This window comes from Jaculus jaculus, chromosome 7, assembly GCF_020740685.1.
Source record: "Jaculus jaculus isolate mJacJac1 chromosome 7, mJacJac1.mat.Y.cur, whole genome shotgun sequence".
Taxonomy (NCBI): domain Eukaryota; kingdom Metazoa; phylum Chordata; class Mammalia; order Rodentia; family Dipodidae; genus Jaculus; species Jaculus jaculus.
In genome coordinates this window covers 48,363,126-48,388,422 of record NC_059108.1, presented here as the reverse complement: position 1 = coordinate 48,388,422, position 25,297 = coordinate 48,363,126, and the positions used below count along the sequence as shown (strand labels likewise).

Below are 25,297 nucleotides of genomic sequence, written 5' to 3'. Positions count from 1 at the left end.
ACCTTTTTTCTATTTCAGTGAAATATGGTAATAGGTATTTCAATTACATTAAATATGTAGAACACTTTGGATAGTACAGATATTTAAACACTATTCTTTCAACCCATGGACACGGGATGTCTTTTTTAAAACTATTTTATTTTAATTTATTTATTTAGCAGAGAAAGGCGGGGGGAGGGAGATAAGGGCACACCATGGCCTCCAGCCACTGCAAATGAATTCCAGACATGTGCACCCCCTTGTGCATCTCGCTAATGTGGGTCCTGGGGAATCAAACCTGGGTCCTTTGGCTTTGTAGGAAAATGCCTTAACTTAGCTTAACTGCTAAGCTATCCCTCCAGCCCTGGAATGTATTTTCATCTATTTGTATCCTCTTCAGTTTCTTCTGTTAAGACTTTATGTTTTCCATTGCAGGGACCGTTCACTTCCTTAGTTAGATTTATTCTTGGGCGCTGTACTGCCTATTTCTCCTATTCCTTGGGTGACCTGGCACAGAACAGGGCAAATAATCTAAATAGATATATATGAAAACTTAAACTACAAGATACATCCTACCGGGTAAGATGAATATAATGAAAAGGGAAAAAATGACAAATGGAAACAAGGACATAAAAGAAAAGGAAACTCTTTTACACTATTGATTGGAAGTAAATTAGTACAACCATTATGGACACTAGTGTGAATGTTCCTAAAACTTAAAAAAATAGAACTGTCATGATTCAGCAATCCCACCACTGGGTATATAATCAAGCGAATTAAATAAATATATCAAAGATACCCACACTCCCATATTGACTGCAGCACTACTTTCAATAATCAGAACACAGAATCACCTGAGATGTGCATCAGTGGATGGGAAGGGATGGAGAGGTCAGAAGGGGTGGGGGTGGGAGATTGGCTAATGAGTACCAACTGACAGCTAGACAGGAGTAATTTTGGTTTCTATCACTCAGAAGATTAATTATAACCACTGGCATTGTTATCATGTAATTCAAATTAGCTAGGAGAAAAAGATGCTGTTATTCTTAACTGATACATGCTTGAGATGATGGACAGCCTAAATATACTCAAGTTAACACAATACACTATGAATAAATGTACTGATATATATTCTCATTCAAAAGTACCATCATGGTTTTTCTATATATCTACTAACTCCTATAGCATTTTCTATTATAATTGCTCTTATATCTATCTTCTTTTATTGTAACTATGTACTTCTTGTCTTTATTATCAGGTTCCCTTGCTTGAAGGCAAGCTGTGTCTCTAATTCATGAGGATATCAGAGTACTCACCACTGTGCCTACAGTGCCATTATGACTGACACTCCAATAATTTGAATTTTAAAAATTCATAATATCAAATTACATACCATAAACTCCAAGAGTTGTATAGCTGTGGTACTCTAGCTAAGAACCTACCAAACTCCTCAAAAGTTAAAGGGCACATAAATTCTCTCAACAATTTTAAACAGTGATGAAATTCTTAGCCCCTAAAAGTTATAAAATTGCCATGAACTATAGACTTCGAAGAAGTAACAGTAAAATGATTATGCTGCTAGTTGTCCTGTGGCAAGATTCTTTATTCTAAACTTTGGGGCAAGTAATGAATACAGATAAAAGTCATAGATTCAATGGAATAAGATTAACTTTTCCATCTAGGTGCACCTTGCCTTATTAGTGTAATTTTTGTCTGACTGGGAACAAGGGAGACAAATTTGTTATTTCTCTCTTGTCCCTACTTCTACCTTACACCTACTTGCCTTCCACAGAAAGAAGATACTGATAAACATGAAATAAGGAAAAATCCACCAAGGTCTTTATCTGTACTGGTTATTACTGTCTACATATAACTTTAATTTTTATTTCATTCTAATAAAACAGTAGTTAAGATACAAATTTTCAACTTGATCAAAGGGAAAGTTGAAAACTGTAATGTAAAGCCAATTTTAGAAAAAGCACCCTAGACAATTCTCACAACACACACAGTATGCTCACTCAGGTTAGTGAGGTTTAACTTTGGGGAAAAAAAGTGCCTGATTCACCATCTTATTTTTTTTTTCTATTTATTTCTTATCCATCCTTCACTTTTCTTCAATACAGAAGAGGAGGTGTATACAAACCATATGTTAAAACTTCAAGAGGGCTGGACAGATGGTTCAGTGGTTAAGGTACTTGCTTGCAAAGCCTCACAGCTGGTGCTCAGTCCCCTAGTATTCACATAAAGCCAGATGCACAAAGTGGCACATGCATCTGGAGTGGCAAGAGGCTCTTACAGTCCATTTTCCCTCTTTCTTTGCTTTCAAGTAAATAAATATTAAAAAAAACTAATTCAGGAGAACTTTTGCATGTGTGCACATGCATGTGGACGCATGTGTTTGCGTGGAGAACAGAGGACAACCTTGGGTATTACCCATATTTTGTTTTGAGATAGGGACTCATTGCTATGGAAACTTGCCAACTATGCTAGACTGGCTAGCCATCAAGTTCCAGGGAGCCAATGTCCCTTAACAACCTATGGCTGAGATTATAAGCACATGCTACCATGCCTGGCTCTTTTACAAAGGTTCTGGAGGATTGAAATCAGGTATTAACACTTGAAAGGCAAGCACTTTACTGACTGAGCTATCTCCCCAGCTCAGGAATATTTAAATTTTAGTATGTGTAAAAGTTATATTGGGAAATACTCATCCACTAAAATGTATATTATGTGAAAATTTAATTTGGCAACTGTTTAATTTGAAAAAAATATTTTTCAAGGTGCAACTTACTTGCACAAGAGATACTTCCTTTATCACAGATGAAGACCTACAGAAGATAAAGACAACAATTACATTTGGTATGGCTGTCACGCCCCTGATCCTAGGGACTGGTGATGTTGAGGTAGGAGAATCCAGAGTTTTGGGCCAGCCTAGGTTGTTATATTATAGTGAGACAATAATTAAAAAAACAAAAACAAAAACAAAAACACCAAAACTCTGAAAGACAAAATCTTATAACATAGAAATCATCCATATTTTCTTCTTACATAGATAAATGTATCAAAGAAAGGATGGAAGTAGTATTGAAGTATAAAGGAAAAAAAAGCAGAGAAGAGTTAGAAGGATGTAATGGGATGGTAGCAGGAAGGAAGATCCAGCCAGCTTGTGGTGAAGCAGTATGGTATATACTTTATTTCCACCAGTCATAGTGTCCATATTGTCCAAGATCAACATATTATTTTCCTTGTTATGATCACTGATCTCTGTAATATAATTGTATATCATATATTAACATTTATAAGACATTCTTGAAACTTTTATTATGAGCAACATATAAATTTTTCTAACAGGACATATTACATATCACCTGTAATGTCTTTTATGCTGCAAAGCTATCCCAATGCTGTCACACGCCATTTTTTAAAGAAAAATGTAGTTTTTCCTTAAAGGAAGAAAAATAGCCAGTATTCATAGAAACAGTACATTGTGAGATGTGGAATTTGATAACTCCTAAGAATACCCTCCAGTATACATCAGTTAAAAGATTATGCCACTGCTTCTTCATACATGTAAGGGAATCATGAAGACCTTATAAAGGCAGTACTAACTAAAAGGCCACTGTGGCTAACTTGGTGCTGCTGGAGACAATACAGCAGCCACTGTCAATTTTCCAGGTGTGTTGAGGTTAGAAGTTGATTCTGCCAAGGCAGCATCAAATAATTCAACTTTGTCTACATGACTGACAGCTAAACTCTCCTTTCCAGTGGCCTGCATGGGTAGGTTACTTTACTGCCAGGTCAGTGAAGGCATCAGAGACCTCAGTGTTGACCTGTGTGGAAATGCTTGCTTGGGTGACATTGAGATAAATGTCATATTGCTGGTCTAGACCAAGGTAGCAGTCACTCATGAGATACAGGGTGAAGATGTATCTGAAAGATAAAAATGGAAAGCACAAGATATAATTGAGTGAAAATGTCTTCATGAAGCTCATCACTATGTACTATATACCAATAACCACCCCCCAGAAGTACAATACAAAATCAAAGCCATATTTCATTCTTTCATTATATGCTGCCAAGTTAGTTAAGAAGTAATTTCAGCAAGTTTAAGCATGAGCAATATGAGAGGTGGGGAGGGACATGTTAGAGAAGGTCATTGATATGCACCTTAAATTGAGTGCAAGCTTCTCAGAGAGGTTCCAGCTCTCATTAGTTTTCATTAGTTTAGAACTTGAATGTAAGACTCTGCTTACCTTCCAGGGGTCTCAGGTGTATAGAAAGAAAGAGAAACATCATGATGATTTCGAATGTATCCCACTCGCTTTAAAGCAATAAGTTCTTTCTTATCCACTTCTCCTAATATCAGAAACCATCCTTCATCTTTTGATTTGGGAAACCGAGGGGTAACTGCATAGCTCTCTTGCTTTCCCTGTAAACCAGAAATGATACCAACAACAACACATTAATAATGTCTTCACTTTCTATGCCACTAGTTGTGGTTAAAGGCCATTGTTTTACTTGAGGGTCATGAATGTACACAGTTCAAGCATCTTGGATGTTGTAAGTTTTCTTCCTTTCTGGTTTGGTGTCTTTGGAAGATTTTTTACCTGTCTTTCTTTAAGATTCCCAGAGCATACAGTCACTATTTTATGGCTATAACTACAATAACAAATGGCACAGATAGAATAGAAAGCTTTGATTCTTGATATCAAATTAGTAAAGTCTCATGCCATTCCTGAAATTAATGTTAATTGTAATTAACATTACTATTCCACTTGCAGATGAAAATACTGAGACACAATTTTACACTTAGATGTTAACCAAATCTTCAAAAGTCTTATCCATCATGAGCTAATGCTTAGGAAAACAAAGGCTAGACAATGAAACTCAAAGCAAAACAAAAACACATACATACACATAAACAAAAACGAAAGAAAGAAAAGGCACACTTTCTTATACTGTACACTAAAAAGTCTCTTCGTGTTTTTTTTTTTTTTTTTTTTTTTTTTAATGAGAGAGCTAGGGATAGTTGGCGCACCTCCAGCTCCTGCAGTAGAACTCCAGACTTAAGTGCGACCTTGCAATTCTGGCTTATGGGATCTGGGAAGTTGAACATGGGTCCTTAAGCTTCAAAGGCAAGCGCCTTAACCACTAAACCATCTCTCTAGCCCAGAAAAGTCTTTTTCTTTTTCAAAGATGGCAGATGATACTCTTGCAGTGATTGCTTGTACTCCAGGGAATAAACCAAGAAAAGTAGGAGAGCAGCTGCCATTACAAGGTGGATGACATGGAAAATATACTAGTTTAAACAGCAAAGAAAGAAATCAGGGCCAGAGGAGAGCTAGACACCACTGTATGCATGGCAGCGGGGCTAGCAGAGGGAAGCACACAGGCCAAGAATGTGGAAGTCAGCCTCAAAATCAAGGAGCAGTCCAACCAGATATGAATCCTGGGATGTGCTTAGATGCTAGGTAAGCTTCTCTTTTTAGCATCTGACTGGAGCAAGGACAAGGACACATTTAAAAAAACCACTCCTTAGTTCATATCTAAGCAGTTCTAGAGGCAAAGGTTTAAGCATGGCTCACCTTGGAAATTTAGAGCAAGTATCAGGGGACTATATTCTGAAACTAGTTCTACACAATACCTCTAAATTGAGGAAGATTTTTTCAGCACATTTTCACAAAGTGGAAATAGAGTCTGAGGCTTAGGTTGGAGTGCACTGCATAAAGACAAACCTTGCATCCATACCATGTGAGGGGCCACAGAGAGATGATCTTTGAACCTGTACTAATAAGTGCCAGGATTAAAACAGTCTGCATCAATACTCAGCTAGTAGTCTGCCTTTGGAATGGTGTTGGACATTATGCCTGGTATCCTATGAATATTGGCCAAAGTTTATCGCTGAGATACACATCTAGTACAGTGGGAGAAATGATACCTCAACCCTACTACAACCTAGCCTCACTTGAACATGCCATGTACTTCAACTGAGAGAATAGATATGATTAAAAAAATATCTCAGTAACCTAATCACAGATGTGCAAGTCCCAATGCAGAAATAATAAATATGAAAAGTCAAGGCAACATGACTCCTCTACAAACAAACAATTTGCTGGGCATGGTGGCACATGCAGGAAGAGCACCATGAGTTCAAGACCATCCCGAGACTACATAGTGAATTCTTAGCCTAGGCCAGAGGAAGACCTTACCTTGAAATAAACACACATGAAACAATAACAACAAAAACAACAAAACCCAACCAAATAAACAAACAAAACAACAAAAAACAAAAAAGGCTGGGTATGGTGATGCATACCTTTAATCCCTGCATTTAGAAGGCAGAGGCAGGAGGATCACTATGAGTTTGAGGCCAACCTGAGACTACATAGTGAATTCCAGGTCAGCCTGGAGTGAGACCCTACCTTGAAAAACCCCTACTCCCCAAAAACCAAAAACAAAGGATATTTCCACAGTGATGGGACTCCAATGAGAGTGAATTAGATGGAAATCCTAGACAAATTATTTGAAAAAGTATTATAAGAATGTCCAACAAAATCAAAGAGGACATAAACTGAATGAGTTAAAAAAGAGACTATAAGCCAAAGGCTGAATAGAATGTGGAAGTCAATACATATGAACTAGGAATTCAGTAAAGAGAAATACAAAACAATTTGAAGCTCAGTAAGTCATCCAAACGGCAAGGGTACCATAAAATTCTACTTCCTAAAAGGTAGACCAAATGGCTGAACATTCACCAGGCCCTTACAGGAAACACCTGAAACACAAGACTCTGGAGACGGTAGGATCAAGTCTAACCTAAATCCTCTAAATCTTCCCTCCCTCCCTCTCCCTCTCCCTCTCCCTCTCCCTCTCCCTCTCCCTCTCTCTTGCCTCTCTAACTCCTATATATTAGTTACCTTTTACCCTCATTTTCTTAGGGGGCACTGACCTGTAACTCCCCGTACCAGCATGGGTCTATCACCCACAATGAGCTTTTGATCAGAGAAACCTACAAGGTTTTCTAAAAGAATGACAGATTTCTGTCAGAATACTTGATGACCCACCAAAGGTTACTGGTAAGACCCTATTGCTGAAAACACCATATGCAGCTGACACGTAAAATGGAACAGCATGGCTGGAAACCAGGAGAGAGTCAGTCCCCGGACAATCAGCGTGTCTAGTGCCAGAAGGTGCTACATGGGCAACTGGGGGAAATGAGCAATATCTGTCCAAGCAACTCATGGTCCAACCTATGTAGCAGCAAATAACCTGTTGTGATGCCCACACAAGTGTAATAGTGGCACACAGCCATGGTGGGGAATCAACTGCTCTTGATTCGGCTAACTGATCCCCTCAGTGGTACAAGACCCATAGCTGGAACTGGGAAACAAGTCATAACCATATCCAAACATAAGCCCACTCTCCAATATCAAGTTACCATCAATCATGGGGCACAAGAGGATCTACACCTACTAAACTCTCTATAAAAAAAGTAAGGGTTATCTCATTTGACCTGGTGCTAACTTACTCTCTGTTAGAGAATCTGCTTCTCTTTTTCAAATAGATGCAGATCCTAAGGAGAGAGCCACCCTATCATACCTCAAAAGGGCCCTGACTGAAACTAAGGAAAATTGGCGAAACAAGCAAGGATGCTGTTTTCATGATGAACCAGATACCAGAACAAGGGGGAAGGAGACCAACACAGAGAAAAATCAACGCCTACCCATCATAGAGCCAGAGCCTCAGCTCCCCAACACCTCATCACTGAAACAGACCAAAAATGAACCCAACATGGCTCAGGAAAATTTTGCGGAAGAGGGGGCAGAAAGAATGTCAGAGCCACATGTTGGGTCATGATATACAGAGACATTTATCATACCAATAACTGTGGGCTAACCCCACAATGCATGACCCATATACCTCAAGAGGGAGGGGCCAATGGGGAGGGAGTAGGTCATGGATGAGCCTAATAATGGTACCAAACTGCCTGAACTTGCACAACAGAAAACTAATAATAATAATAAAAAAACTCCATGGGAAGCCTCACCAACAGAATGGATCAAGAGGAAGACTGAAGGCCAAGGGTTGGAGACAAAATGAATGAACAAGACCATTCAGACCAATAGGATTGTATGCAATTAAGAAGCTTCTGTAGGGCTGGAGGGATGGTTTAGCAGATAAGGTGCTTGCCTGCAAAGCCAAAGGACCCAGGCTCAATTCCCCAGGACCCATGTTAGCCAGATACACAAGGGGGCACACACATTTGGAGTTCATTTGCAGTGGCTGGAGGCCCTGGCGTGCTCATTTTCTCTCCCTCTAAATAAGTCAAATAAGTAAATTTAGAAAAAATAAAAAAAATTAAGCCAGGCATGGTGGCATACACCTTTAATCCCAGCACTTGGGAGGCAGAGTTAGGATTATCACTGTGAGTTTGAGGCCACCCTGAGACTACATAGTGAATTCCAGGTCAGCCTGAGCTAGAGTGAGACCCCACCTTGAAAAACCAAAAATAAATAAATAAAAAAAATAAAAAAACTAATAAATAAAAATTTTAAAGAGCTCATGTATAGCCAAGGAAACCATCAAATGAAGAGACTATTTACATACTGGAAGAAATAAGTTGTCCTTAGCTATATATCACAGAGGATTAGTATCTATAATATGTAAAAACCTTAAATTAATATCACAATACCAAGCATCCCTATTAATAAATGGGCTAATGGAGAGATGGCTTAGCAGTTAAGTGCTTCCCTGTGAAGCATAAGGACCCTGGTTTGAGACTTGATTCCTGAGGATCCACGTTAGCCAGATGCACAAGGGGGCACACGTGTCTGGAGTTCGTTTGCAGTGGCTGGAGGCCCTGGTGTGCCCATTCTCTCTCTCTATCACTTTCAAATAAATAAATAAAAATAAACAAAAAAATAAGTGGGCTAATGAAATGAACAGATAGTTCTCAGGAGATGAAATAAAAATGGCCAACAGAAATGTGAAAGCGTTCAATATTCTTGGTCATCAGGGAAATGGAAGTAAAATAGCTTAGATTCCATCTTCCAGTCAGAATAGCTACTGTAAAGAAAATGAACAATAATGAATGCTGCCAAGACATGGGAAAAAATAACCTTATACATTGTAGGTGGGTGTGTTAAGTAGTGCAGCCACTAACACATACATGTGGCTACAAAAAGACCCAGCTCTCCCACTTCTGTGTATATATTTGAAGGACTCTTATCTAAATCAGTATCCTACAGAGATACTTACACATCCTCCCCCTCCTTTTTTTTTGGTTATTCGAGGTAGGGTCTCACTCTAGCCCAGGCTGACCTGGAATTCACTATGGAGTCTCGGGGTGGCCTCGAACTCATGGTGATCCTCCTACCTCTGCCTCCCGAGTGCTGGGATCAAAGGCGTGCACCACCATGCCCAGCTTTCACATCCAGTTTTTTTTTTTTTTTAAATCATTTATTGATGAGAAAGCAGAGAGGGAACAGGGAAGGCATGGGCGTAAGTACATTAGGGACTCTTGACACTGCAAATGAACTCCAGATGCATTGCCACTTTGTGCATCTGGCTTTGAATGGGTACTGGGGAATTGAACCAAGGCAGGCAGGCTTTGCAAGCAAGCACCTTTAACTGCTGAGCCACCTCCACAGCCCACAGTCCATTTTATATTGTAGTACTATTCACAGTAGCCAAGGTATGTAATGTATCATAGGTGAGTTGATACAGAAAATATGGCATATATTACACAATGATATTAACTCTGCCTTAATGGATGAAATTATATTTTGTTGGAAGTGGATGGAACTGAGTTTGCCATAAGTGAAACAAGACAGAATCAAAACAGACAAATATATTTGCATTCATATGCATATCCTAGTTGTATATAGATAGATAAAACCATTTAGATGCATACATGGCATAAGAGCACAAGAATGGTGACACACATTTTAACTTCTAGAAAAGAATCATAAGTTTGAGGTCCATCTGGATTACACAGTACATTTGTGAAAAGAAAACTACAGAATCGTTTTCCTGAGGAATGGGAAGTTATAAGCTCAGTAATTTGTAACGTATCTTAATTGTCACAACCCAAATCCAAGATCAGACATAAATCAATGATTCTACTTGCAATCCTTATTTTGGAATTTTTATGAAAAGATCACTCTGGATCTATTAAGTCAATAACTTAATAGCATGGGGTATACTAATAACGGCAGGCTTCACATCTACTCTCACTATGTTCTGAGCAGAGTAGTAGATTTCCTCCCTTAGTTTTGGGAATACCAATTACCTTTTTCTTTGCATAATTAAAATTACTTTTGAAAAAGTAGAATCTTAAAGTTAAAAAAAGAACCCTGTTTTGCGGGCTGGAGAGAGAGCTCAATGGTTGAAAGTGCTTGACTTGTAGAGCCAGGTGTCTTGCACTCGATTCCCAAGAAGCCGCATACAGCCAGGTGCACAAAGTGATGCGTATGTATGCACTTTGTTTATAGTGGCAAGAGGCCCTAACATGCCCATACTCAATATGTCTCAAATAAATAAATAAATACATAAATAAAATATTAAAAATATAAAAAACCTGTTCTCCCATGATTTTATCTTAATGATTGTAATTATTAAATTTCTGGGGGCTTGAGAGATGGCTTAGTGGTTGAGGCATTTGCTTGAAAACCCGGTTTGATTCTCCAGGACCCACGTAAGCCAAATGCACAAGGTGGCACATGTGTCTGGAGTTTGTTTGCAATGGCTGGAGGCCCTGGTGTGCCCATTCTCTCTCTGTCTATCTCTCTCTTTCTCAAATATATAAAATATATTGAAAAAATAGAAAAAATAAATAATTTCACTTTTTCTCCTAGCACAGTTGGCATGCTAGGGCCTCAGCCACTGCAATCAAACTCCAGATGCTTGTACCACCTAGTGGGCATATGCAACCTTGTGCTTGCCTCACTTTTGTGTGTCTGGCTTACATGAGATTTGGACAGCCAAACATGGGTCCTTAGGCTTAGCAGGCAAGTGCCTTAACTGCTAAACCCTCTCTCCAGCCCTAAAAATATATTTTTATTTGTGTGTGTCTGAGAGAGAGAGAGAGAGAGAGAGAGAGAGAGAGAGAGAGAGAGAGAGAGAGAGAGAAAGTATGTGTGCACCAGGGCCTTTTGGCTCAGTAAACAAACTTTAGATACACATGTTATTTTATGCATACTGCTTTACATGGGTGGCTGGGGAATTGAACCTGGGTTGGCAGGCTTTGAAAGCAAGCACCTTTAACCACCAAGCCATTCCCCAGTCCCTATTACTATTTTTTAATGTCTAAATATATTTATCTAAAAATGCTCATAGGTAGCCTATAAAATGCTGGGGGCTGCTGATTAACTCTGCATGCTCAAAATCAAACTAGGTGAGGTTGAAGGGACAGGACTAACAGGACATCACAATAATAAAGTTGCTGACCATTGTTCGTGTGTGTGAAAATGGAGGGGCAAAACTCATGGACAATAACCTCACTCCTCAGGGTATACTCCTGATACCAGAATGCCCTAAGCTAAGTGGGCTAAAAGGAAGACCATCTCTATTACTCCAATGTGATGACATGTAAAACTAATCTGCTCACACTATGTGTATTGATATTCTTCTAAGACTAAGTGACCAGTTTTGGTATCAGGGACTCCGGAAAAGAGCATAATCATTTACAATACACTAGTGTACATTTTGGTCTGTGTGAAATTGACAACACTCGCCCATATACATTAAAATAAAGGAAGCTGCAGATGTGGCAACTGAGGCTCAGCAAAACTTATTGTTGGACTGGAGAGATGACTTAGTGGTTAAGGCACAAGCCTGTGAAGCTTAAGGACCCCAGTTCAATTCTCCAGGTTCCACGTAAGCCAGATGCACATGGTGGCACATGCTTCTGGAGTTCGTTGGTAGTGGCTAGAGGCCCTGGCATGCCCATTCTCTCTCTCCCCCCCCTCTCTTGGTCTCTAATAAATAAATAAAAAGTAAATAAACAAATAACTAAAAAAACTTATTGTCTTATTCAAATCAGAGATCTGAGTAGGCCAACTTCAACCTTATCTACATCTAGTCCAATGTGCCCCTCATATACTAAGTACCTCTAGGGTAGTGCTTCTCAGAGTTTAATGTCCTTAGAATCAAGGAGAGTGTCAGCATAAGCTGCATCAGATGCTGAGGTTCTGTTGCAGTCAGTGTTGACTGGGGCCATGGCATCTGTACTTTAAAAGCTACCCCCCCCCCATGCTCCAGGAAATACTGGGGCCAAGCTTATAAACCTCAAACCTCACTTTGAGAACAGTACTATAGGTAATGTGTTATCATAAAAGGTGGATATCCTGGGGCTGAAAAATGGCACATGAAGAGAAATGACTAATTTCAAAAGACTGACACTTGTTGCTTAAGGCCAGTTGAGAACTCAGGATTCCTGAATGACATGGGTACATTAATAATTTGAAAGATATCTGTGGTGGCACATGCTGGCATGTGGTGAAAACTATCTGAGAATGGAAACCAAATCCCATACCTTATGGAAGCCGAAGCGGACTCTCTGCAGGCTGACCTGAAGCACATACTCCCGATCCCCATGCAACTGGATCCACCTGTTGTCATCACGTGCATCGGCAGCCAGTGTTGACACGGAGAGTTCATCATGTCCTTCAGCTAAGCCATCCCATGAGCTTTTAATACTCAGGCCAACATTTATCACTGGCAAGCGAGATAAGAAATTCCATGCCTGAATTAAAAAAGTAACAAAGAAATAGTTAGTGTAAAATGCACCAGTCAACTAAGAAATAGCGTAGTTTTTTAAAAAAATGCCTTTAATTCTGTGATAATTTCGACATTGAATGCAGTGTAATAATACAGAGAGATCCTTTAAACTCTACCTAGCTTTGCCCAATGGTAGCAGTTTTCAAAAGCAAAATATAACACTACAACTAGGATATTGATAGTTGTAGATTTAACTAGTTTTTCTTATGTTTGTCTATGTGGGAATAGCATAGTTTTAATTTTCCTACAGTTCTTTTTAAAACAGCTGAACAAAGGATTTATTATCATCTAAACTTTATCCTTTTATTGAAAATCCCATCTGATATACTGAGTTGCTCTTGGCTATACTAAAAAAATAACAAGATTATTATTTTGCCTTAGAGATGTGTCTTCTATTCTAATATTAATGTGACTTTTAAGGTAGAGAGCATTATTCTAAGTCACAAAATCAACCTGAAAAAATTGGTGTAATTTATTTTTCCTTGACCACTTATACAACTTTCTTTTTGCTCATATTCAAAATGCATTGATTAGTTAAGAAAAGATTTCTACAGGTCTATATATCATAAGGAATAATATAAGTCTTGCATTCCTTTTAGAAAGAAATAGGTAATTTTACTATTATTCTGACAGCATTAATTAAAATATATACAATAGCAGTGGAAATATTTTGCCGCTTTATTCTTGCTCTCTAAATTAAAAGACACAAGTAATCACCATTTAAACAGTAAGTAAGTGCCCAACAATGTTGAATGAATGAATGGATGGATGAATGAATGATTTTCTAGCACCATGGGATCCATGTAGCATAATAAACTCAAAATATTAAGGTAATTGCCATCTTATCCAAAGCTTACAATTATACTAAACTTACTAGTAATCAAGAAAACCCGGTATATGAGACTGTTTAATCAATTACCCTCTAAGGTCATTTAAAAACTACACAGAACTTTCTCTTTAGTTTTCTTTGCTTGCTTTAACATACACACACTTTCCTTCTAGACTCGAATTGCCTGTTTGCTGTGATTTTCATGCTGTTGAGGACATGTAATTGAAATGAAGTAGACCTGACGAGCCAAATGACCCCACAGGAATTTTAAAAAAATGTAAATTCAATGCAAATTTTCTAATCCTCCAATCCTGTGACTTGTTTTATGAATGTGAAATTATGCCTAGAGGCAGATTGTGACATAGTCAAGCCTCAGAATGTACTTTAAGTATAGATGTTGGCCTATCCTCGGCAAGACTGAGTATAGAAGCGGTTCCACTTGATGTCCATGGCCAACGTGGAAAAGTGGTCAAGGGGACACTTTCCCATATAATATCTGTTGAGTATTTAATTTCATGTGACAATATGAATGACACTTATCACACAAAGCAAGCCTTATTCTATTTTTATCTGCACCATTAAATTCATTACCAGTATCTTTTTTTCTTGTATTAGCACCTGCTTTAATTTTACCTTATAAAACTCTCAGATGAGTTATTTCACTCATGTATGAAATCTTTTGGTAGTACTTAATATTATTTTTCAGCCTCCAATGTATACATATATTTATTGGATATGTGTGTGTGTGTGTGTGTGTGTGTATAAATATATAAAATATGAGCTAATTTTAAAGAAACTGCTAAGACATTTCAATACCAGCCAAACATATTTATCTGAGGATTAATCTTCATCTATTGAATCAGGCACGAGTACTGCCATGCATACAATTATTTAATTAGCAGCCAAATCCTCTGCCAGTCAGCAGCCGTTCCAGGCATACTGATGGGGTAGAAGATGCAAATCTTGCAGTCGTACTGCTTTTTCTCATTACTACTGCAATTAGCACTTAAATTGATGCTTTAAACATACTAATTTCTGGAATAATTCAGGATTTGTATGTTACCTGGGATCGCCTCGCTGCAGAGCCGACACCAGATTGCTCTGCAAATTGAAGCACTTTTGAGCCAAATAACCATCATCATATCAGACAGAGCCAATTTGCATTTGGTTTTAAAGATAACAGAATGGCAATTTATGCAAATAAATTAAGTAAGTTTACTTCAGAGTTCTCCCTGAACTAATTATAACAATGTTCTAATTTTTTATCACATCTAAAACTTGGCTTGAAATCAATGTATGTTATGTGAGAAATGTGTTGTCGCTAACAGAAGCCTTGTTTGGATTCAGATATTGTTTTTATTCATAATTTTCATGGTAATTTAGTTAGATAGGCATTTATTATGAATATTTAAATAATTATTTGTGCCAATTTTGGGTTCAACAGAAACTGAACAATCAGATACTGAAGCCTGTTACACTTTTGTCAAGTCTTGCTCAAAAGTAGGTTTCAAATGGAAAATAAAGAGATAAGGCTTAGTAAGTGTCTTTGATTCCTGCATCTCAAAGTTAATAACTCTTGAATGTTTCCTTTAACATTTTAGAGTGAATTACTTCAGACCTAAAAGTCTATAACAAGTGTGTCTGACATCATTCACTCACATTTTTAATCCATGTTGCCTTTTACAATATAATTTTAACTTTAACATTTATAGCATTCATAATGACTTTATTTGAAAGAATACTTTTCAGTCTCGGATATGTAAAGTGCTTATAATAAGTGAAGTATATAAACAACTAGATAAGAAAAATGTGTATATACCCAGGGAAACAAATGAAAGCCTACCTGAAAAGTGGGAGTTGAAGGGCTCCTGGATCAGACAAGCTACAGGAGGCCTTGTCAATACATGATAATATTACACTGAGACAATGTCCACCATACCAATACTACTGTGAATTAATATTACTGCCATTATTTTTAGTATTACTACTGAGTTCTTACTGTGTCAAAGACTACATAAAGCAGTTTGCATAATAATATTCTGCTTAAATTTCATGGGAACATCACAGACAGATAAGATGTTTCATATTCATATTAATGGTTACTAAACAGAAGAAAAAGGATTTAAGCCCAGGTAAGACAGATTCTAAGCCTCATATTCTAAACAGGGCTTCTTAAACTTTTTTTACTTCCATCCCTTTTTTGCCCCAATTTTTTTTTTACATGAACCTGGGCACTAATAATAAGTTATAAGGAATTGTTTTATAGTGAATTCCCTGTCAGCTGGGACTACAGTGATACCATACCTTGAAAAACCAAAAACCAAACCAAAAAAACAAAAAACAAAAAACAAGACCCCCCCCCCAAAAAAACCCCTATACTTTGGTATCCATCTAATTTTATAAAGATGAAAGCAAATGTTTACAGTGACAGATGTTTGATTATTTTTACATAAAAAATTAAATCTTGGCTGAATATTTGATACTGTAGGACACAGAGTTTCTTTAATGTTTTTCAGAGTTACTGACACTTAAGTAAGAAACTCAGCAATTTTTAAATTCAAACATACTTACACAATACAACCCAAATGCATACTAATTTGATGCTTACATGCTAAAGAATAATGTTAGTAAAATATTAAAAGTTTTTGCTTTTTTGAGGCTTGGGAGATGTCTCAGCAGTTAAATGGCGTTAGCTGTAACCATTTGCCTGCAAACCTTGCAGGCCTGGGTTTGGTGCCCAGTACCCACATAAAGTCAGTGGTGCATACATCTGGTGTTTGTTTGCACTGGCAAGGGACCCTGGTGTATCCATATTTTCTCTCTTTTAAATTAATTAATAAATAAGTCTTTACTTAAGTCATTTTGTTTTCATAAAGAAAAAAAAACCTATATATATTGTAAAAACAGTGCAATTTGTAACACAATAGTTTTGAATTTGAGCTGAGTTCTTGGTCTTATATAGTGTAATAGCATATGTAGTGCTAGAAATACCTTAGCCATATTTTATGTTTGATTTTGGATTAATTTTTGGTTGTTGAACATTCAGATACTTAAAATTTTTTTGTTTATTTTTATTTATTTATTTGAGAGTGACAGAGAGAAAGAGGGAGAGAGACAGAGAGAGAGAGAGGAAGAGAAAGAGAGAATGGGTATGCCAGGGCCTCCAGCCACTGCAAACGAACTCCAGATGCATGTTCTACCTTGTGCATCTGGCTTAAGTAGGGCCTGGGTAATCGAGCCTCAAACAGGGGTCCTAAGACTTCACAAGCAAGTGCTTAACCACTAAGCCATCTCTCCAGCTCCTCAGATACTTTTTAATGTTGCCAAATAGTCATGACCATCCCCCCCAATGTTCAGTTCTGTGACTACATATGGGATAGTGATCCATAGTCTAAGAAGTTGTATTTTTTTTTTTTTTTTTTTTGTTTTTTGAGGTAGGGTCTCACTCTGGTCCAGGCTGACCTGGAATTAACTCTGTAGTCTCAGGGTGGCCTTGAACTCACGGCGATTCTCCTACCTCTGCCTCCCGAGTGCTGGGATTAAAGGCCTGCGCCACCACGCCTGGCTGTAAGAAGTTGTATTCTTCCTTAGGAAACTCTCAGTACATGGAAGAGACTACCATACCTGCTTTGTTTTGGCTTCCTGTAGCTCCTTTTCTACTATACAGCTAAACACATGGTCTTTCCCATCACAAGCATGGATCAATTCAGGAAGGCACTCAATGGAGGTTCGGCACCTACCATGTGGGCTCTTCACAGTTGGCTTCCATTTCCTAAGAAACAATGACAACAATAAAATATGTCCTTCACAGTCAAATGAGATTTTCTCATAATAGTAATTTGTATAATTTGAATAGCTTCTTTTAAAAGGTATAGCATGTAAGCATTTCATAGGCCACTGTGTTAACTTTAGTGCCAGCCAGCCTTCTAAAGAATCAGTCCAAGACAGTATTTCCATCACTGTATGCCTTGGTATACATTTACTGAGCTAATATGTAAGCTTCACAGACAGTTGGGTACCTTTCTAGAAGGAAGGCACTGATGTGAGGGAATATTTCCATGCTGATAAAGTATTGATGTGGAGCCCTGGTATACTTTTTATTGGATATGGGTAATGTCTCTAATACAAGTATTTTAATATGGTTTTAATATAAGTTGTTGGGAATATAAAATTGAAAGTATGTGAGGGAGCCTTTCTGATTTTCAGCATCAATTACGCCAGATCTGAGGAACACAGTCCCCTTGAAGCTTATGCTAAGAAGAAAATATAGTTGCAATTGTAAGAATAACATACTCTTAATGGTTTCAGGAACACTAGATGAAATCCCTAGGCTCCAGGTGGCTTCTATAAGAGACCTGTATACTGCTGGAGTAGTTTCTTACTATGTCTTCATCACTCCAAAAACCCAACTTATGTAATATTTGTATCACATGAGATTCTGTTACTGGTACAGCTCACCCCCTGAATGTCTGCTTGTTTCCAAGTACATCCCATAGCAGGATGATTGAAACTCAAGCAGCTTGGGATACATCCCTTGGAGTTGAGTATACTTCAGTCAAATGATGGATTGTCTTGAGGAGATCGATTTGAGCCTGAGGTTTCTGTTGGCCCCATATGTACATGCCTCCTCAAGTGCCTGCCACTCTTTGTCTAGTTGACAACAGGTACAGTTTGCACGATAGCAGGCTACCGTCAGATTGTTTTGCTTCTCTGACATCTTGGCTCTAAAGTGTCATTTAACTGGTGTGAAAAAAATATCCCATTTAAACACTGCCAACCTTGCTTGTATTACATGCTGTTCTTTTTCTTATTGAAATATTTGTAGCCATTTCATAAGACCCGAGGTTCATATATAATTTAATGCAAGTACAAACTCTTCTTTTATGAACCTTTTGAACTCCTAGTACATACAACTTCACTTATATATTTTACAGATGCACATTTTACACTTGACAACAGCAATCTTGTACAAAACCAGAAACTGGCATTTTATTTTGTGTTTGACAACAACGTACTTTATTAATGTCTTTTATATGGCTGGGGTGGTGCCTCAGTATGTAGGAGGGCTTGAAGCAAGCATGAAGACCTGAGTTTGATTTCTCAGGACCCACATAAGCAGTTGGGTGTGGTTATGCATGTTTGTAACTCTAATCTGGGGGAGCAGAGACTACAGAATTGCCAGGGCTCATGAAAACTGCAGCTCTGTATTAAGAGACTCCATGTCAAGGATATTTGCAGTTAAATTTCTTTTAAAAATGAAGGCTGATATTATAAAGAATAACTGCAATTTTAATAAAGAGGTATTCATTGCTCTATAAATGTCAACTGATTTTGATAGGAGGAGGTAAAAATTGATTGTGGTTCAGCTTGGGACTGATGATCATGTTTGAAGGAGATATTCTATCACTAGACGATGTCTCCTTTCCTTAAAAATGGGGGCATTTTGGGCTGGAGAGATGGCTTAGCGGTTAAGCGCTTGCCTGTGAAGCCTAAGGACCCCGGTTCGAGGCTCGGTTCCCCAGGTCCCATGTTAGCCAGATGCACAAGGGGGCGCATGAGTCTGGAGTTCATTTGCAGAGGCTGGAAGCCCTGGCGCACCCATTCTCTCTCTCTCCCTCTATCTGTCTTTCTCTCTGTGTCTGTCGCTCTCAAATAAATAAATAAATAAATAAATAAAATTAAAAAAAATGGGGGCATTTTAAAAGTATCAGTATTCTAGATATCTCATGAATTTCTAGTGGCAACATGTATTTAAATAGGATTCTTTTTGGGCAGAAAGGGTAGCTCAATTGTAGAGCTCATGCCTAGCATGCATAAGACGCTGGGTTTGATTCCAGCAGGCCACCCAACACAGATGATATCTTTTTATATTTTCTTTATTTATGAGAGAGGGAAAGGAGGGGGGAGAGGGAATATGAGAATGTGCCGGGATTAAACATCTATGCCACCACACCTGGCCAGCCTTGTTTTTAAATTGAAATAATCACATTGAAAATTAAAACAATTACCTGAAAAGGTGAAGATGGTGCTGTTCTATGTTTGGTAGTGTAAGAAGGGAAGAGTCTCTCAGCCACCGGCCTTGGATCACCATCTGCACCAGGTTGGTAATATTCAGGGCGGTCACCAGCCAGCCCTGGTGTGCAGCCACGTCTAGCATTGCCTATAGAGGGAGAACATACATATTACAAGTGAATCGTGACACTTGTCTTCTCCACTGGGAATGTGATGTTAGTCTTAGCAACAATAAAAATACATGGAAAAAATCAAGCACTGTATCTGGAACTTCTTATTCATCAAACTAGAAACCAGAAAACAAACTACAGTTGGATGGGGGAAAACTAAACTCCCACAGGATTCCATGTACATCACTTCCTACAAAGGGCCAAAAAGTAAGCCTTTTTAGGACACTAAAAACAGTAAGATATCACTGATACCCAGAATAAACCAAAAGAAAATGTGTGTACTATGTGCACCTTGAGAACAGATGCTTACAGGAGTCCTGCATAAAGAACATTAGTAGCTCCATCTAAGCTGTAAATTTCATGTAGTACTTCCAACTTAAAATCAATAGTTGCAGAGAGGCAGGTTTTCTTGCAAAAATGTGTTTTCCTGAAAGAGCAAGCTAAAGACAGAGCCTGTCCTTCAATGGCAGTATGCCATGCACTAGCACAGGGAGAACTGCTTGTGGTACAGTGTGGTGATGGAAAGCTGTTCATGCTAGTCTATACATCTGATCTAATGTTTTATGGACAAACAAAAGGCTGCATTTACTTAAGGCAAAACTAAACAGTGAAATCTTATTTAAACAAAGGAGATGTTTACACAGGCAAAGCTATTTCAATTAAATTAGATTATGGAGAATGGTGACTTAAAAACACATAAGTTAATATGATCTGAGCCAGTATTTTATAGTTTTAGGACTACACTCTCATTTTTAAATGTACCTAGCAAATGACCACAATAAGACTTTAGTGTTAAATGTCTCACTGACAATAAAATATTTATAAAATGCTATACAAAGACTTCTGTTTATAGAATTAGTTTGTGAGTTACTGAAGTGACTCAACACACTATTCAGTGATGCTAATGCAGACACAGGTGAGCTTTGACCTTCTAGCCCTGTCTTCTCTAATTTGCTAAAAGTAAAACAATTTGCAAAACATCTTGCAAAATGAAATCTATGATCTTGTTATTCATACTACAGGGAAATGATGGATTGAACATTTAACATACCACAATTAATATGACAGAATGGGTAAAATGATTACATTCATGTATGTATGAGTGAACATATAAATGTGTACATTTCATTGTCCTTAGCAAAGTAGAGAAGACACTTTTTGTATAAAGTGTAAAATCAAACTGTGATGGATGATACTCAGACAAATCCCAACTTCTAAAACCAGCTAAGGCAAGATAAAAATAGAGAAACAAATAATTATATCCACTGCAATACGGTGATGATGTTACAACTTGTAATAGAGTTAAGTATGGGAATTTTACTTTTGAATTTACATGGAACTTGACTGGAAATAAATTCCAGACAAAAATCTCACATGCTAGGATTAGATGGATGAACCATATGTTTTTAACTTTGAAGTTTTCATGATGAAGTTGAAAGATTTTATAAAATTTATGAGTTCCTCACAATGCTTTACTGTATGACCCAGATGTGAGAATAAAAAAAATCATGCAAAGTAAGTGCTTATGTGAAATAAACAACACTGCCTACCTTGAATTGGAAACTATTATTTATCTTCCTTTAGTCTATAGAAAAGATAAGGTGGTAACAAATTTTGCAATGGCACAAATGCAGAGAACCAAATATTGTTTATGCTCTCTAGTCAGCTACTGCCTTGTGCCCAGTGCAGACCTTACGTGGAACTATATGAACAGTCCTGTACTCTCCCTCAGTAAAACTGTTCTCCATCAGCACTTTATATTTTCTTACTAAAATGAATTTTAAAGAGATAAAACTGATCATGTCACTCATCTACTTAAATTTCTTCAGTGGCATCACACTGTATAGAGAACAAAAACTAACTTTTCTTTCTTTTTATTTTTGCATAACAGTGAGAACTCAATGATCTTTCAATCCTTGATTTTCTCTCCAGTCACTTCTTTACTCTCAGTAGAACAAAAGAAAATTAGTGGCATTTTGCCACATTTTTTTATTTCTCAATTTTTATTAACATTTTCTATGATTATAAAAAAATGTCCCATGGTAATACCCTTCCTCCCCTCACTTTCCCTTTTGAAATTCCATTCTCCATCATATCTCCTCCCCATCTCAGTCTCTCTTTTATTTTGACGTTATGATATTTTCCTCCTCTTATGATGGTCTTGTGCAGGTAGTGTCAGGCACTATGAGGTCATGGATATCCAGGCCATTTTATGTCTGGAGGGAGCACGTTGTAAGGAGTCCTACCCTTCCTTTGGCTCTTACATTCTTTCCGCCACCTCTTCCGCATTAGACCCTGAGCCTTAGAAGGTATGATCGAGATGTTACTCAGTACTCCAGTCACTTCTTTCCAGCACTATGATACCTTCTGAGTCATCCCAAGGTCACTGCAATCTGAAAAGAGAAGATTCTCTACCCAAAGTGAGAGTAGCGTTAATATAAGGGTATAAATATTAAGAGAAGTACATACTGGGCAGTTTGATAAGCATAGTATATACATTTTTCCAGACATCAGCAGATGTTACACCCCTAGGGCTCATGACTACACTTGTTTTAAGTTTCCAGTATCAGGGATTGTTTCTCCCCATGGAGCAGGCCTCCAGTCCAATTGGAGGGCAGTTGGTTTCTACCATGACAGACATGTCACTATTGTACCCATTGGCTCATTTGGCCTGGCTGGCCAATTATAAGGCTTGCAGTGTCCACTGTTGAGTATCTTCACTGGTGGTATCTCTTTTTCCCACTGAACTACATGTAGAATGGCTTCTTCCAGATTTCTCTCAGCTGATCTACATGGAGGAGGTTATCAGCTCAGTTCCAGCAGGATTTCTCAGTGGCCTTGCAGCCCAAGTCTGTGGAGTCTTCAGCAATAGGCTCTTACCATGTATTCCTGGTGGGAAACCAAGGGCCTCAGCAATGGCCTATAATGTTTTGGGGGTATCAGGGACCTCCTTGGCCAACAACTCACTGGAGGCATCCCATCTCTGGCACTGAAAACTTTCTAACAATGATCTATAGCTCTTGAGTGATCCATTGTCTGAAACCAAAGGATTCTGTAAGATTTATTTACATTCTCTTAGATTTTGATTTGCCCTCCCTCCACCTTTCCTTTACTCAGTCTCTTCCCCTGACCTCACTTTGGGCCTTTTCACCCCCATTAATCTATTCTTCTATATATATGTATGTATGTATATATATACAATACCAACCTATTAAGTACCCTCCTCCCTTCCCTTTATATCTCCTTTTTAACTTACTGGCCTCTGCTACTGAGTTTTTTCCTTCTCACACAGAAGTCCAATCATCTGTAGCTAGGATCCACATTTGAGGGAGAACATGTGGCGCTTGGCTTTCTGGGCCTGGGTTACCTCACTTAGTATAATCCTTTCCAGATCCATCCATTTTCTTGCAAATTTCATAACTTCATTTTTCTTTACCACTGAGTAGAACTCCATTGTATAAATGTGCCACATCTTCATTATCCACTCACCATTTGAGGGATATCTAGGTTGGTTTCATTTCCCAGCTATTATGAATTGAGCGGCAATAAACATGGTTGAGCATGTACTTCTAAGGAAATGGGATGAGTCCTTAGGATATATGCCTAGGAGTGCTATAGCTGGGTCATATGGTAGATCATTTTTTAGCTGTCTTAGGAAACTCCACACTGATTTCCACAATGGCTGGACCAGATTGCATTCCCACCAACAGTGTAGAAGGGTTCCTCTTTTTCCACATCCCCGCCAGGATTTATGATCTTTTGTTTTCATGATGGTAGCCAATCTGACAGAGGTGAGATGGAGTCTCAATGTAGTTTTAATCTGCATTTCCATGATGACTAGGGATGTACAACATTTTCTTAGATGCTTATATGCCATCTGTATTTCTTCTTTCGAGAACTCTCTATTTAGCTCCATAGCCCATTTTTAATTGGTTTGTTTGATTTCTTATTATTTAACTTTTTAAACTTCTTTGTATAACCTAGATATTAATCATCTATCAGATATATAGCTGGCAAAGATTTTTTTCCCCATTCTGTAGGTTGCTTCTTTGCTTTATTCAGAGTGTCCTTTGCAGTACAAAATTTTTGTAATTTCATGAGGTCCCAGTGGTTAATCTGTGGTTTTATTACCTGAGCAACTGGGGTTGTATTCAGAAAGTCTTTGCCAAGACCAATATGTTGAAGGGTTTCCCCTACTGTTTCCTCTACAATTTCAGTTTCAGGTTTGATGTTAAGGTCTTCAGTCCATTTGGACTTAATTCTTGTGCATGGAGAGACAAAAATCTATTTTCATCCTTCTGCAGATATATATCCAGTTTTCCCAACACCAATTGCTGAAGATGCTGTATTTCTCCAATGAGTATTTTTGGCATTTTTATCGAATATCAGGTGGCTATAGCTACCTGAACTTATATCTGGGTCCTCTATTCTGTTCCATTGATCTACATATCTGCTTTTGTGCCAGTACCATGCTGTTTTTATTACTGTGGCTCTGTAGTATATGTTAAAATCAGTTATGGTGATATCACCCACCTTATTGTTTTTGTTTTATTCTTATTTATTAATTTGAGAACAACAGACAGAGAGAGAAAGAGGCAGATAGACAGAGAGAATGGGCATGCCAGGGCCTCCAGCCACTGCAAACGAACTCCAGATGCATGCGTCCCCTTGTGCATCTGGCTAACGTGGGTCCTGGGGAAACGAGCCTCGAACCGGGGTCCTTAGGCTTCACAGGCAAGTGCTTAACTGCTAAGCTATCTCTCAAGCCCACCTGCCTTATTTTTGTTGCTCAGTATTATTTTAGATATTTGAGGTTTTTTGTGATTCCAAATGAATTTTTGGATTGTTTTTTCTATTTCCATGAAGAATGCCTTTGGAATTTTGATGGGTATTGCATTAAATGTGTAGATTGCTTTAGGTAAGATTGCCATTTTCACAATATTGATTCTTCCAATCCAGGAACAAGGGATGTTTTTCCATTTCGTAGTGTCTTCTGGAATTCCTTGCCTGAGTGTTTTATAGTTTTCATTGTAGAGATCTTTACTTCCTTGGTTAGGTTTATTCCAAGGTACTTTATTTTTCTTGATGCAATTGTGAACGGGAGTGATTCTCTGATTTCATCCTCTGTGTGTTTGTTGTTAGCATATAGGAATGCTACTGATTTCTGTGTATTTATTTTGTATCCTGCTACATGGCTATAGGTATTTATCAGCTCTAACAGTTTGCTGGTAAAGTCTTTAGGGTCCTTTATGTATAGAATCATGTCATCTGCAAATAATGATAACTTGATTTCTTCCTTTCCAATTTGTATTCCTTTTATGTGCGTCTCTTGCCTTACTGCTATGGAGAAGACTTCTTGATGCTAGTTTTTCTAAACAAATACCATTCCTTCTATCTTGCCAACTTTGGAAATTCCTATCTATCCTTTGAAGCCTCTGTAGGCTCTTCTTTTTTATTTTAATATTTTACTTATTTATTTAAGAGAGAGAAAGAGGCAGACAGAGAAAGAGGCGGGGGGGGGGGGGGA

At 38.0% G+C, this 25,297-nt stretch overlaps 1 protein-coding gene across 1 annotated transcript in view; it reads right to left on the bottom strand.

The window, feature by feature from the left end:
* Positions 1 to 3,143: 3,143 nt before the first annotated feature.
* Ascc3 (activating signal cointegrator 1 complex subunit 3) overlaps positions 3,144 to 25,297 on the bottom strand; it is a 380,520-nt gene continuing 358,366 nt past the window's right edge. Inside the window, exons 38-42 of the mRNA XM_045155316.1 lie at positions 19,597 to 19,748; positions 17,213 to 17,360; positions 12,515 to 12,724; positions 4,233 to 4,408; positions 3,144 to 3,909 (exon numbers count right to left, since the gene is read on the bottom strand). Of these exons, the coding sequence (XP_045011251.1) occupies positions 3,762 to 3,909; positions 4,233 to 4,408; positions 12,515 to 12,724; positions 17,213 to 17,360; positions 19,597 to 19,748 (834 nt within the window). The 3' untranslated portion in view covers positions 3,144 to 3,761. The remainder of the gene's footprint in view (positions 3,910 to 4,232; positions 4,409 to 12,514; positions 12,725 to 17,212; positions 17,361 to 19,596; positions 19,749 to 25,297) is intronic.